This window comes from Dysidea avara, chromosome 11 (genome assembly GCF_963678975.1).
Source record: "Dysidea avara chromosome 11, odDysAvar1.4, whole genome shotgun sequence".
Taxonomy (NCBI): Eukaryota; Metazoa; Porifera; class Demospongiae; order Dictyoceratida; family Dysideidae; genus Dysidea; species Dysidea avara.
The window spans coordinates 16,452,654-16,469,395 of NC_089282.1; the positions used below are offsets into that span (position 1 = coordinate 16,452,654).

At 38.0% G+C, this 16,742-nt stretch overlaps 1 protein-coding gene across 6 annotated transcripts in view; it reads right to left on the minus strand.

The window, feature by feature from the left end:
* The window catches only part of LOC136239330 (uncharacterized), an 84,214-nt gene that overhangs the window by 34,502 nt on the left and 32,970 nt on the right, over positions 1–16,742 (minus strand). For all 6 annotated transcript variants that reach the window (XR_010693421.1, XR_010693422.1, XM_066030062.1 and 3 more), the window contains exons 19-20: positions 13,289–13,872; positions 12,353–12,502 (exon numbers count right to left, since the gene is read on the minus strand). Coding sequence is in view for 4 of the 6 variants with exons in the window: in XM_066030062.1 (XP_065886134.1) it covers positions 12,353–12,502; positions 13,289–13,872 (734 nt within the window). In the remaining 2 variants the exon portion in view is untranslated. The remainder of the gene's footprint in view (positions 1–12,352; positions 12,503–13,288; positions 13,873–16,742) is intronic.

Sequence of the window (16,742 nt, forward strand, 5' to 3'; positions counted from 1 at the left end):
GTATGCACAGCTCGAGTACTAAATAAATACTTTAATGCTTAAAGACACCCTAGTATGATGAGCCAAAATCCGTCAAAATTTACAACATGGCTATATATACCCCAAACAGAAGGTATTTGCTCTCTACTGAACCCATCATAGACTATTGGTAGGCTCCATCCCCTGAGTTATACGTTAATCCAAAGGGGGTCAATTTTTTTCATTGCCAACCCTACCATTGAAGCCCAATCCTTTTGTGGTTCAAGAGTAACAGTTATGGATTTACAAAGTAGGGCTGAAACGATCATGGTGTTTTAGTATTCCGAGTACTCTGTAGAGTTAATGATCGAGTACTCATGAATACTAGCCATTCATGGTTTGACCAACCTTAAACAGTTTACAGCTTTTCAAGTAACAACAATGATACACACACTGTATTAAAGTTAGGGTTCCACCAATACAGAAAAATACCTGCCGATCCAATACCGATACTTAGCTGTAAATTTTCACCGATACAGATACCAATACCAATAATTGCCATACAATTTACACACCACTCAAGTTAGCTATGTGTGACTGCTCTATTAGAATATTTTATTGTGCAGTGACTGTTCTATTAGAGTATTTCAATCTTTTTCATGCAAACATAGTAAGTAGCAGTTGCTCAATGTTTAACAAGCAATTCCTGCACATTTTATGCTAGAATAATGCTCAACACTATTTCCGACTTGTTATACTTCACGTTTCGCTAGCATAGCATTTATGATGATAGTTATGATTATGACGATTGGCGCGAGTGGCGGAATACCTAAATAACCGATACCGATCAATAAAAAAAGCCCAATATCAGCTCCGATACAATACTGATCCAATTATTGGTGGAACATTAATTAAAGTACTGATGTTTGGGTCCCTGACAAAAAAAAAATGAAGGGATATATCAGTGCTCCCAATAACAGCTGGACATTGGACAAATTCTAGACAAATTGTCTGACCATAATTGCATTTGGCAGGACATACTATCCTATCAAAGGGGTAGGTAAAAACAGTGGACTCAGACACCAAGGACCCAGGGACTGGGGACCTGTGAGGACCCTACTTTTTCTGATATTTATGCACTTCATGGCCTTTTATACATTCTTTGCCTTGTACTGCAAGTTATGTTCACATGGCTAGACCATTATCTTTCATAGCCAGTGGCATAACTAAACCAGGCCTGGGACTGAGTATTAGCAAAACCACACTGATTACGGAAGATTGTTTACCACTACACTATGATACACCAAAATAAGTTGCTGAATGGCAGTGCACGAGAAACAGTGAAGAAAACTTACTGATCTTACATAGGTCTATAGCACTCTAGTCTCACATATTCTGCCAGCTTAATAATAATGGTACTCATGGTGAGCAATATACTGGACTAAACATTCGAAGATCAATATAGTTCAATTACATGCGCACATGTTAGGAAGTGCCACTTAGACCATTAAACAGTGTTGACCTTGTGTTCTAGCACATGGTTACAGCAGTGTCACTGCAGTAGTAATTACAGACCTGTTGCTAAATTGAAGTGGTTGCACAAACACCAGTGAAACAAAAATGGTCATTGTTGGACTGGATAACAGTAAAAACTCGACTCAGAACACAGAAGAGAGCCTTATTCAGTGCCAAGAAGACGGTGCGGCTAACAGTGAAGCTCTAGCTATTGTAGTTACTACTATTAACAATGCAAACCAGTCTGTGCCAACAGACTGGTTGGCATTGTAAACATCATGTTTCAACAGTAAACATGATGACAAGAGTTAATAATAAGAGAGGAGAGTATCTAACGTTGTATAGGCCTGTAATAGATGATTGCGCAAAAGTTAAACGGCTTCCTTTCCGTGTAACGTATAGGCTTCTAGTATTTGTTCGTTTCCTTACCGCAATTAGTTTAGCCGCACCGTGATGAATCCTTGAGAATATTCGAAGGCTGAACTAAAGACTGAGCTGTATGTACAGGGAACAGTGCTCCTTCAATTGAAGAATTCAAGAATGCTCAAAGGTAGAGTAATATGGCGACGCAGTGAAAATTCGAAGCGATACTCCGCCTTTGGTTCAGTGTTTCAGTGTATTGGTTTCTCAGACACTCTCCACCAGAGTTATCTTCGAGGTTAACAGCCACGCTTCTTTACGCAACAGAGCGATGCTCTTCGTGGTGAACGTGAACATCGAGTTGAGCGCACGCCCTTGTGTCTGGGATAGCCTTTGTGGTTAAATGCAAAAATATACTAGCCAGTCTGTACGTTACGCGGAAAAGAAGCCGTTTAACTTCTGCGCAATCATCTGTTACAGGACTATACGGCGTTAGACACTCTCCTCTCTTATTATTAACTCTTGATGATGATGAATCTGCTACCCCTACACCCAGGAAAGTTGTATAGAAATTATTGATTTGGGCTCTGAAAACAATGACATCAACTACTGTGGGTTTAGATGATAGTGTGCAGCATGTTCAACCTATACCTCTTGAGCAGAACCAAGGTTGCAAGATGCCAGTAATTTTGCTGTGTGTGCCCAACCATTGCATAGTGACACTGCAGCAGTAGCTACAGATTCCCTGTGTAGATTTCCTGTGTAGATTCCCTGTGTAGCCTAGGTATTCAGTCCAATAATCCAAGATCTCTTTTAGACCAGATTGGTTTAAAGGCCTTTTAACACTTAATGCGCATTGAATGCGGATCCAGCTGTGGTCAGACTGAAAGTGGATCGAATGCGCATCAATCCATTTCACACTATGCATGCAGCAACTGAATTCAATTCACTTTCATAACACGTGATTAATTACCCGTTTACGCAACGAAAAATTAAATGGCGTCGGTCATTGTACTACCTTCTTCGTATTCCATTGGAGTCAGAAAAGTATTCGCAGCGAGGAATGTTGTTAGTACACTTACAAAACATTGGGTGCCAAGAAGCTGGTTAATTCTTAGGAGGAAACCTGTACAGGGAACGATGATTTCAGAAGGGTACGCTATTCCTTCGATACTCATTCATGGTCACTGTATCACTTCCACGAGCCGAGTATAACGCTAGGCATGCCGTCGCTTTAGTCTTGGCGCAATAGCCATGCTTTGCGCGAGATATCTGGAGACTGTACGGCGCCCCTCGCTAATGGAGCTAATGCGCACCAAGTCCGGCCAATTCACCTCTCGAGGTGGATTGACATGAAGCCAGATTGAAAGCGCATTACGGTCAATCCGGCTCAGGTGTGAAATCGTTTGATCCGGCTTCGATGTGCATTCAACTGCAGTGTGAAAAGGCCTTAAGCTACGTATACCCATGGCTGGAATACTCAGTTAAATAAGATGCATTCTTTTGCTTTCCATGTCGTATGTTTGGTGGTAGTGGTGGTGTATCAATGGCATCAAAAAACAATTTTACACAAGTAGGGTTAAAAGTTGGAAACATACAACAGGGAATGAAGGCCATAATATAGTTATTCACACAAATAAGCACTTGTAGCATGAAGTGATTTAGGAGACAACCATCATCTGTTGTTGATGAGATGGGAGAAATGCATGAAACAGACATTCTTTGAAAACAGTTTGTGGATTCTGTTGTCATTTAGCTATCAAGAAATTTGCATTGTGTGGCCATAGGGAGGATGAAATGACCGCTAACAGAAGTAATTTTCTTGAAATCCTGAGCTTAGTTGCAACAGTTGTTGGAGTCAGTTGAATGGTTTACCTAAAATGCAGTATATACATCAATAAATATTCAAAATGATATAAAGACATGCAGACATAGAGTGCAGTCATATAACTTCAGCTATGAAAGATACAGGGATGTTCTCAATCCTTGTTGACAAAAGGATTTCTCAAAGAAGGAACAGTACCGTACATGAACACTTCTTAACATTCATTAAGGCTGAATCTTGAACTACAAGTTAGACTCTTTGCTAATGCACATCATCAACCAAAGCACTGTACACCAAGAAGTAGGCAGAACTTCACCCAGACAAGCAAACACATCAGTTGTGATGACTTGTAGGTATTTTGCAGTGGATGCTATTTGCTGCACATTTGGTTCTGTTTTAGCCACATTAGAGGACATGAGCAATGGAGTAAATAAAAGCAGGGCAATTGATGCCAGACAAATACTTTATCAAATTCAATGTTTCAAATTTCTTTTATTATTGTTTGTGACATTTTTGCCGAATCCTCTCCTTCACTAAGATTTTGTCTAACCAGCATAGTCTATATCTAATGATATGGCAAACTTGGTTCATTAGAATATTTACAGATATTCATAATGACAAGGCATGGGATCATGTGTACAAAAATACCCAAGATGTAGTCAGATTGTAATGAGCTGTTCTATCACAGTAAGAACATCTCGTTCAAAGAGATTGTCTCATTATCTACAGACTGGAATTGTGATGCATGGTCAAGGGAAAGTGCACACTCTATAAATGATTTCAAGGTGGTGTATTGCATTTTAGATTTGATTTTGGGAAAACTGAAGCAAAGTTTGAACTTAACATGATGAGAGTAATTTAATCGTGCAGCTCATGAGTTCCTAAACTATGAAACCATTCCTCCACTAGTTAACCATCATAGTTTGGATGTAAATTTGTTGCAGACTGAGTGTCAGTTAGGTCAGCACACCTTTACAGACAAAGATTTGGAGTCTATCAGAATTTTGGGAAGCATGTTGATCTTTCTCAGAATAAAAAAATGGTGGTACAACTAGCACATACCATTGTAGTTAGTACTGCTTCATGTGAACATTTATTTTCAGCACTGAAGAGGATAAAAATTACCTTGGAACAACAATGACACATCTCAGATAGCACTTAATTTTTAAAAATTATCTTGGGAGGAGGGGCATAGACCCAAGGCTCCTCTATAATGGCATGCCTCGCATGTTGTGTATTTTGCACACAATGCATGCAGACTCTACCCTCCCTGTCCATAGCACCTGCTGGTATCAGTGAAGTTCTGGCTATACTACTGGTCATAGTGCATGCCAGCATTGTAACCAGGTCACTACTGCTGACCCAGATGACCGAATAGCAATCTGGGTTAGACCCGGATGTGACCCGGATTAATTAAATCCGTGGCATGCGCTAAGTTAAGAGCTATGTTTTGGGCAGTCTCAAGCGATTGAGACTCGTTCAATTAACATGTTGAGTAAATGAGTAGTTATGTGATAATTAAGCCAGTAAGTTTATAATTTAAAATCAGTCAGCGGGTTTGGTTCCATGTAGCTACTGTGAGTTAATAGACAGCAATTGGATGTGGCTTCGTGCCTACCTAGTATTACACTTTCCCGATATATTAAAGTGGTTGTGGGTCACAAAAGTACTTATCCTGCTGAAAGACTAGATTATATACAACTCATACAACAACAATCAATTAGTGGGCGTGGCTCTGCGTAAGCTTGCAGGCAGCAACAGACACGGTTTTGTGCTACAGACTACACCTACTAATTAATGGACATGGCTCACGAAAGAGCTGCACGACTAGCATTATCAGTTTCCACGTCGTCAAACTAGCAATTTCATTTCTCATGTGATCCAATCCAGGTCAGACTTGGATAATCTGTAAAGCGGGTCAAACCCGGATGACCCGGACAAAATGTGACCCAGTTGACCTGACCCGGTTTCAACACTGAGCTGGTGCATGCACACCAATATTAATTAAAGAGATACTTCCAATCTAACCAAAAACAGCCAAGCTGTAAAAAAGGGTGTGCAGCCTCCAAAAAAGCCAGGGTGAAAAAAATTTTGAAATCCAAGGTGGCAGGCAAGAAATGACTGTGATGGTAAGTTAATGGCAAAAAAAATTAATAACGACAATTCAGGTGAATATGTGTTACCTCCTCTAGGACTTGGCACCAAATTCACCTCAATTTTTGTTATTAAATTTTTTGCCATTGACCTACTAACACAGCCATTTCATGGCAGCCATCTTGGCTTTCACATCTTTTTTCACCATGGCTTTTTGGAAGCTGCACCCCTTTTACAGCTTGGCTGTTTTTTGATTAGATATCACTTCTTTTTGTAATTTCAGACCTACAGCTAGCTTATGGCTAGCTTTGGGTATTTCTTTTTAAACCACGAAGGCCGGCTGTGGGCGTGCGCCTGGTTTACTGTAATTGTTTCCGTAAAAGTGTGTGTGTGTACCTATCTATCTACCTATCTACCTATCTACCTATGTTTGTCCGTACGCACCCACGTGAGCAAAATCGTTTAATAACGGTGAAAGCAGCTTTTACGTAAGAAGTAAAAGTGAAATGAGAGAGATAACCATCATTAACAATTGTGATGAAAAGATGTACAACAAAACAAATAGGCATGTGAAACCTCGGACAGCATGCGAACACAAAAAGTAGAGGACTACACTGTGGGCGTCTGTATTAAACTTCTACACAGGTGAACTTTGCTCTGAGGTGGTTTCTTTTCGGCGGACTGAAATACGGGTGTGGTGACTTTCCTCAGACTACCTTCCCCTTGAGGTTTTCAGGCATTTAGCAACTGAAAAACAACGGTGCAGGCCTCGTACACTGCCAGGAATAGCCTATCACTTCGAGTTGAAAGGGGGCGTATCCCTTACTTACGCGAACGAAAATGAAGAGCAGCTTTGAGGCTTTGTCGAGAGAATTTGTGGGAAAAAACACGTTAGTCACACTATAAAAGTTTAGAAGATAGTTTTGTGCGTAATATGTTGGTAAAAGCGGTTTATTTAACAAACGCTTCCTTAGCAGTGCATAGCAACGTAATTGAATGAATTACGAATATTTCATGAATTACGAGAAATAGCTAATTATATTATTGCACAACCCAAACTACCATATTGTAAAGTAGTAATACATAGTTGGTTAATTCATAGTAGTATATACTGTCTATAGTTATTCCAGATGAATTAGCTAGCTGCATGGCGCCTGGTTTTTAGAAGTAGCACAACATCAACTTGTTTAACTTGTACTTTTTGTTTACTACAGGTAAGACAACTATGAAGAAGATTTTAGCTAATTTTTTATTTAACCCTCTTACCACCACAACCGCCACATGGTGGTTTCAATATATAAACGCCTGTAGCATCACATTCTAAATGCTCTACCTTAGTTGAGTGTTTTAGTAGCCCCTGTGCTTATCCTGTAGTGGACCAGAGGCGTAGCTAAGGGGGGGGCAAGGGGGGGCATTTGCCCCCCCATCACTAAATGATTTTTTTTTAAACCTTCGTCACAAGTTTACCAGTATTAAACTGACACGCAAATGACTGTAAATTATGTACACTACTACGCGGTATCACCAGGGGTTGCTAGTGAAAGCGCACACACAACATTCAACTCACTCGTGGATCCATCAAACAAAAATATTAGAGACATACTTCTATATTTAGCCTAGATTACTCGCGTGATAGAATATTTTTGAATCTAAAAAGAGTGACCCGCTTCTCCACGGCAGGAGTCACAACTCACAAGTGACAAAGGAGACCAATTGACGCTACGAACCTACTGCCTACGAGATGATAAAGTGTTAGCTAAATAAATGTATCAAGTTTATTTTATCGAGTCGATCACACTGGATCTTTGTACGTACGGCAGTGCAGTCTGTTTTTACTTTGTCAGTCAGTCAGTCAGGTGGATCAGTCAAGCTTACAAGTTCTGCTAGCAAGACAGGTGGGATTTCGTGCAATACATGGCATTTGAATTTCGCCGAGTGAAGTGAGTGAATACGTCATCCTGTCAGCAGTGTGCTAGGACTGCAGCACAGGCTGTGGCTAACGTAAAGTAACCTGTATTTGCACTAAACTATTAGCTCTACGGGACTGTGGATGAATTTGTTGGAGTACAGTTGTGGCACGTGCGATGATGCTCGACGAATATAGCTACCTCGATTGGAAGCAGTCAGTACTGAAATAGTTACGTAGCTAGTTATTTAAGCTGTAATAATACAACACCGTATGTTGGCTAGCCCACCATTGGGTCATTAGCCTTTTTTGCAATTATGAATGATTTTGAGTGTTTCGTGGGGGCATGCCTGCCCCTCCATCACCTTCTGGCTAGCTACGCCCCTGTAATGGACACGCCCTAAAGTGAACAGGAACAGGGATAACCAGTTTCTCGTGCGGTTAGATGATGCAATCGTGTACTTTCGGAATGTCGATAACAAGCATTGTAGACGATTCTTCGAAGTAATAATGGCACTACTAATAAAGAGAAACAGTAAAGAGAGGGATTATATAGGTTGGAGTGGTGTGTTGCTACTTTTGTACGCCTCGAAACAGTGACCTCGGCCTGTATGCACATGCACATGCACACTTGATCAAATTAATACCATAAAACCAAACTTAGAGATAATCGCTTTAACTGTAAACAGGTTAGCAATGTTTAGTCTCCAATTTTTAAAAGGATAGCATATAATAACACTGTAGGTCATGAGATATGACATTTAAAATTTGCAGGTTTCCCATACATTATCTATGGGAAGTGGTAAAGTTGCCCCTTCTGGGCAAATCACATGGATAGCATATGAGAAAACCACACATTTGAAAATGTCATATCTCATGATCTATATACTCTATCATTTTAAAATTTGAAGGGGTTAATTGTGAGATTCACATCAACAAATAATGTAATGACATTAATTGAATTTGCTGTTTTCCCACACATTATTTATGTGATTGCCCAGAAGGGGCAACTGTTGCCCCCTCTCATAGACAATGTATGGAAAATCGACAAACTTTAAAATGTTATATCTCATGACCTATAAGGCTATATATGCTATACTTTTAAAATTTGGAAATGTTACTATAGACATTTACCCCAACCATAGATAATAGAGTACATAAAAGGGATAGGAAATGCAAGCGATCTCCGGTTTGATTTCCGTTATGCGTGACTTGAAAGGACAAGACAGTTTTGTGCTCAAGCATGAGAATTAGTGTTCTAAGCAGCATAAATAGTAATCCAACAGACTACAGCAAGTGTTTAGGCCTTTGTGAGAGATTTTGACGAGAGAATTCAGACCGTAGATTTTGTAACAAAGCAAATCGCATTAACCTTGATTGTTACACGCCGTCACACTTTCGCTCTTATTACCTTCATGCCTCGTCCATACCACTTCTTGTATAGCCGGTTCCACTTTCGAATCTTGTGGTAAGCTAGGCATGTCACCAACACAGTCTTTTACCGTTGCATTGTACTGCGAGGTGGTTTAAACTTTTGGTTAAAAATGGAAGATACTTAGTCATTTCCTCAAGCAACAGTTCCTGTTTTGCTCTGATATTCCCTCTGGTTCTCTCTGTTAAATGGTAAGGAATAGGTTTATCACAGTTAAAAGGATAGAATACATTTACGAAGAAAGTTAAGTGGTTTAAAGTAATATTTGGACTGTTTTTTTTTTTTCACTTTCAATCTCCTTTACTTTTACATATAACTTCCTTGAGGGTTGGTACCATCCTACTTCCCTCGATTACTCACTTGAGTTCATTGTAGCGAAGTTTCACAGTTGTTGGTTACAAAATTCTGTTGTTACAACAATTTGTTTCACTTTTATACAAGCGTAGCAAGCGTAACGAGTATGTTCGTGACGTAATACACAGGATTCCAATAGAAATGTACGTATTTTGTGACGTCACGTTATTGCGTTTCCTATCCCTTTTAAGTACTCTATTATCTATGCCCCAACAAATATTGTAAAATTCAGGTTGCTAGGGGCAACTTTTGTTATTATGAAATTCATCCATTACAATCATGCTGATTAATCAAAATATCAAAATATATCATATAGGCTGAATAATTGTTTGCAAGTCAATTATCATACAGGCTGAATAATTGTTTGCATATTACACAAGGAAATGTGTGAAATTGGAGAGCTGAACTCTTAGACTACATGGTGAATGGTTTGTAGTCGAATTCTCCAAAGAGTGACTCATAACCTAACTAAACTCTCTACAAAAAGAATTGCAGGATAGCTGAACTTTCTGCAGTAGTCTCTATATAGAGTGACTTGTTATGCGACTGAAGGGTGACATGTTTCAAGCTGAACTCTCTACAGGGTGACTTTTTTAGCTGATCTCTCTACGGAGTGATTTAAAATGAATCTGATCTCTCTACAAGGTCACTTGATTCTAGCTGATCTCTCTACAGGGTGACTTGAAATGTAGTTGAACTCTAGAGGTGCAGGGTGACTTGTTTCCAGCTGATCTCAGTACAGGGTGACTTGTTTCTAGCTGATCTCTCTACAGAGTGATTTTTTTTACCTGATCTCTCTACAGCGTGATTATTTGTTTCTAGCTGATCTCTCCACAGGGTGATTTTTTTTAGCTGATCTCTCTACAGCGTGATCATTTTGTTTCTAGCTGATCTCTCTACAGGGTGATTTGTTTCTAGCTGATCTCTCTACTGAGAGATTTGTTTGCAGCTGAACTCTACACAGGGTGACTTGTTTCTAGCTGAACTCTGTGACTTCACATATAGTTGAACCCTCTACAGGGTGACTTTCAATTTGATCAAGCTGATCTCCCTACAGGGTGACTTGTTTCCAGCTGAACTCTCCACAGGATGATTTTTTTTTCCATCCTATCTCTCTACAGGATGATTATGTAGTTGATCTCTCTACAAAATGATTTGTTTCAAGCTGATCTCTCTCTACTAGGTAACAAATTTCCAGAACCCTCTACAGGGTGACTTAATTGAAATGTATTGTAGTTGAACTCTCTTAGGTTTCTAGCTGATCTTTCTACAGGATGACTTGTTTCTATTTGATTTCTCTACAGGGTGACTTGAAATGTAGTTTAACTCTTTGCAGGATGACTTGTTTCTAGTCGATCTCTCTACAGGGTGAGTTTTTGTAGTTGAACTCTAGCATATAACAGAGTTAAATTCTGTACAAGACATAGTTGAATGCTTTATTAGAGTAATTTACTTCTTAGCTGATTGCTCTATTAGAGTATCTCGATCTTGCACTTGCTACACCAAGTTAAATGTATTTTGTTTTATAACACTATGGCTTTCAGTCTAATTCTTCTACACCATTGAAAGGCCTTTCTAAGATGATTAATCCATCTGTACACCTATTTTTGAATTATTCTCCTGAACAGTTTTTCTGGTAGGAGTGCAAGTAATCATTTTTTTAAATAGCTAATCTCGATTGCGTAAATGTTACACACTGTTGGATTTTTCGTTGTATCTTCGTGGTCTTTAACTCGATTCTTTCAAACCACAAAAGGTTTGAGGTTTAATAGTTAATCTGTCCACATACCTATTTTCAGCTTCATTTCTATAAGTGGATTGCCCTATAGGCATGACAACATATTGGAGTTATTTTTTTGTGAATAATCGCCAATAATTCCTTGGCTGTTTATTGTATATTGTATTCAGTCAAACTAGGTTCCAAGATGTGCCTTATACAGCCCCCCCCCCCCTTCCTTCTGCATGCCAATTACCAAGGCAATCAGATATTGTGTTCACATTTTATGGCAACTTTTGTAAATGTGTGAAAAGACGAAGAATAAGGAAAAAACTGAAGAAAACTAAACCAACTTTTGAAGTCTCATATCTCAGGAATGCTTGAAGTGATTTTGCTGAAATTTGGAATGTGGTGTACAGATGTTGGGGGCGTTTCCACAACAAAATAGTTTGGTTTGGAGTAGGTAGCACAGAGCTACGACTGTATGAAAATTGCATTTTCTTCCTGTCAATATACTCACAATGTTGCGTGCTGGGTTCTTGGCTACACACGTATGTCTTGAAACCTTATCAAAATTGTCTGCCAAGCAAATTACTAATTAAGGTTACCAACTCATTTTAGGGAGTGACTTCATCAGTGGAGTGGTGGCCCCATGAACACAAAACCAGTATGCTTGACAAATTCAGTAATTGTGGTCATAAACTTGATCAAAAGCCACATTGCTAGATTCAACATGGAATTGTGAAAAACAAGTGGCTATGTGCACTGTATGCTAAAAGACCAAAGTCAAGACTTTTCCAAAGTAGGTGCTTATACAGTTATAATGCACATAAAATTTCTTATCAATAAGCATCATATGGTATTTTAGCTACGCAACTGCGGTGACATGCAGAACAAGGTAAAACTAAAATGTGTAAATGTTACAACGTTGATAATCAAAATCCATACAAAAATTGGGTCCTGGTGGGTCTTTAGTCCCCAGGTCCACTGTTTTTACTTACTATCAAAGCCCACAGAATGTACACACACACACACATATACACACACACACAGAGTCAGGAAACCAAGCATGCACACAGCCAGTCACAGGTCAGCTGTGGGCAAGCGCCTGGTGTAAAAATCATTGTGAAAATACACAGTGTGATACATGCATGGTACTACAGTACACACAAAAACTATATGTATACTTACCTTTGTGTATCCTAAATGACTGACATTCCAACCATGTATTTCCTTAGAAAGCAGATGTAACTGAAGCTCCTGATTATCAACTAATTTCATGGTACTATAGTTGTGATCATCTTTGACCATATTCCGCTTTTCATATATATCATTAATCAGCTGGCAATGAAATTATAAATTGCAAAAATTTGCAATGTAAGTGTCACTTGTTTATTTATTTATTTATTTATTAAGACTTTACAGCACAAGTCTGTAGGACTTTTGGTCCTACAGCCTGTTTTAAGTTGTTACAGAAAGTATGTTTGAAAAGGTGGAGAAAGGAGAAAAAATCCATGACTTGTGTCCTGCTTGCTGCAGCAAAACCAATTTTTATAAGTGCAGCGATGCATTGACTCATATAGTAGCACAGTATAAGCAAAGCAAATAAATTTTATGGTGTATATATTTGTACCTGTGAAGAAGTGTGTTGATACAATGCCTTCCTGGCATGAAGCAGACGATAACAAGATGAATAGGAGATGAATGGTCAAGGCATAGTGCATAGGGTGGATATGTATCAGAACTCCAAAAGACACATGCTACAAGTGCATCTGTTGTTGTTGCATAAAATGAAAGCTGCGTGGTACTTTTGTTTCTTTCAAGCAGGCAGGCAGGCAAGCAGACCTACAGAAAAAAAGTTAATTTTCAATTCTTGAAAGCTCAATATTTTGCTTTAGCAATTATTTTTATTTCTAATGCTATGTACGTAGATTTGATGCACTTAGACTAAAGTATTCTGATTATATAGAAATTTCTATAGAGGAAGCATTCGTATTGGCATTCAGCAGACATAAAATGTACAGTGTATCATGAAAGGTTAGTTGGCTCTTGTGGCTCTCCTTTCCAAATATAAATATAACATTATCACTATAAAAACTAAGATGAACAACAATTTACTATACTTACCTTCCTAAGAAATTTCAGGTTACAGCAAAAACATATCTCTACAATAAAATTTTCTAATTCAGTATAATTCTTTGGTAAAAACTGATACACTGCTACCTCATCAGCAATCTTTACACTTTTTTTTGCAAGGCATGTAAATTTAGAATGGGTACGGTAGGTATAGAATGAGCTGCTTATTTCACAATGACTAGAATAAACTTCAATGGCTTCACGCATCACATCTTCATCTGTGTGATGGTCATTTCTATTTTCTTCATAAGCTTCCATAACACACAACTGCAAAATATCAGCATCTTTTGAAACAGATGCATGATGTTCAATTTCAATCTTTAGTGGCTTCTTAAAAGTATAACTAGCTCCTATCCACACATAAGGACTAATACGAGTATAGCCTTGTGGAAGCTCATATGATCCAAATAAACTAACAGCAACTTCAACTTCCACTGAGTAACTTTTCTCAATTGCTCCTTGAGGAATAGTCACAGTAACATTATGATCCTCAATCTCTATTACTTTTCCATAATTTGTACATCTTTGTGATACTGGAACTACATCCTTCAAATCACACACCTCATGGTTCTTCACTATAAGGGTAAATAATGGTAACCTTAGCCTTCAATAAATGATCGCATTAATTAAATGATACAGATAATTCAGAGCAGGTGTAATTGTCCATTTATACCAAAAAGTATGCGCACTTGGCAACAGATCTTTGTTTGGCAGTTTCTCATGCTATTGAACCAAGTATTCAACAGTTACCACAAAAGTAAAATTCAATAAGGACCAGACATACCTCAAGCCCACAAAAGAAAATGGTGGCACAAACGGGTATGTTGCCTTATCCTCAGAGATCCACTTACCAGTGCCATAACTCTAACATTAACATTAGCCATGTCGCCCTTAATTATGTCACCTTTACTTGGCTGATTAGTATACAGCAACCATTAATGGCAACAATCATGTACTTCACACATCATTTATCACAGGCTAATATGTTGTTTGACACTCTTGGTCAAGACACACAATAGTGTATTGCTGTATGCAGCTCAAGAAAAGCTTATGAATCTGGAGACAAGTGTGTACTTTACAAAAACCAAGAAAATGCAATTTTCACTTGTACCTCAGTAATAGCTACGTGTTATTTTTCTCTGGGGAATCTTCCTATGGGAGGAATATCTTCCATATTAAATATTTAAGCTGAATTACTCCAAGCTGTATCAGATTCTCTTCAAATTTGGAGGGTACAAAGTGATATTACAGCAAATTTGTTTTCCAATTGATGTACAAATTGGTAAAAGTTACAAGCAATTTTCAAAAATTACAAGTGCAATTTTTTGTCACCCCTACTTACAGAAATACACATAAGATAAAAAGTGTCTACAGATAGGTTAACCATTGTAGCACAACCCTTCTGTGAATTGAAAATACTGTGAGTATCAGCTAAGGAAATATAAAGAAATTCAAACAAACACTGTCAAGATACTCTAATAGACCAAAAAATTATAAAAGAAAAATCTCTGGAGTTTGAACCGGGTGCCTCCATACCTTTATGCCCTCTACCCTTTAGCACCTAGCCACTGCTGTCAGCTGTGACCTCACTTAACGTCTACAGGTACCTTTAAAATGAAAATTATAGTTTGTTACATCAGAATTTTGAAGTTTCATAATTCCATAAATCAACCAATGGAAATCCTAGATTTTCTAGTACATTCTATGTATGCTGTATTATAAGTCCTCAAAAATGTGTACTCTATTAGAGTACTACAAAAAAATATCAAATAAAATAAGTTACACTAAACATACTTAGCAATCACATGGCTGAGATACTCTAATAGCAATTGGTGATAGTGTGATTAATTGTCACACCTACCACCTAAACCACTTATGCACACTAGCTAAATTTTCATGCACATGTCGGTAAACCATCAAGGTACAAACCTTCAGTAATGTAATGTGAGATCGGTTTAAACATCAATATGAAAGCTAACCATATATGTATGTAACATTTCCAGACACCTCAATACAGCAGTCATACATAAAACATTCAACGAATCATATAAAATTACAAAATAAACAAAATTTGGTTTTAAAATCATAAAAAACTTTTTGCTACTGTTTACCTGTAGAAAAATAAGATAGACAAAAGCCAGCAGCACCAAAGCCTACCACAGGCTGGTTTTGGTATATTTGCATATACAAATACGTACAAAAAGGAGACTGCAATGATATTACTAGATGGATTAAAAAATTGAAAATGTTAAGAGGGAAAATAGGGATCGTTGAAAAAAGCCATAAAACAAAAGGGAATTGCTGAAAACAATTCCATGAAACAAAACGGGAGTGCTGGGGTGGTAATGTAAACCACAAATCCCTATTTTAACTCTGTATCATACATTTTTGGTTACATGCTCCGTTGTTTTAAAACGAGTCAAAATAGAGATCTGTGGTTCACATTACCACCTCAGCGATCCCTTCTTGTTTCATGGCTTTTTTCAGCGATCCCTATTCTCCCTCTTAAAATTTTCACTTTTTTATTCATCTATATAGTTTATGTACTTTTTATTAATGCAGTAATCGATTATGGATTTATATTATTGATAAACTGTTGTGAATAGTGCATTCTGCATAGTAATGCTGTCAACGTTTCAGTACAAAAATGGAACTGATCAAATTACAATGAGCATACAAAATGGGAGTGTCCTGCAATTCACATTACTGGTGCCTTTAATAGCTGTCAAATTCAGTGCAAGGATTCTTGTTATACAGTTGGCTGCATTATTAGAGTATTAATGTAACTGCTCTATTAGAGTATTTAATCTTGAATAACCCACCCACGTACAATAATCACAGAGCAAAAAACCACCTTGCAACAAAGCCTTCAGCACATATTAAGCTTCCTGGCCTATACTGAGTTTAATAAGGACAGATTCTATCAGTGCACACCAGAAAACCAAACTCTGAGTGCAATCTTGTATGGCTTCTCATACGTAATGACATTTTAGCAAGAAACGGCCTGACTTGAGCAAAATCAAAAATAGGTCATGGACACGCACAATGATCCATTCAGCAAGCCTTGCTACTTTTTATTCCAGGATTCTCCTTGTAAACTTTGCTATGCCTGTGAAAGAATAATGATAAAAAAATAATAATGGCTGTGTGCATTGTTAAAATTTACTAGCATTAACATCATTGCAGCCATTTCTTGGCCGCCACCTTTTATTTCACAAGTTTATTTCACCCAGGATATTTAAGGCCGCACCATTTTTTCATAGCTTGGCTGATTTTGTGTGGTAATAATATTATGAATAATAAGAATCAAGACACACGGTTGTGTGTCATGCAGCCCAAGAAGCCGGCACGCCATACTGTGAGTATATTGACAGGAAGAAAGAAAATGTGATATTTACACATATGGAGCTCCGTGATCTATTATCCGATTGGAACCAAATTTGCT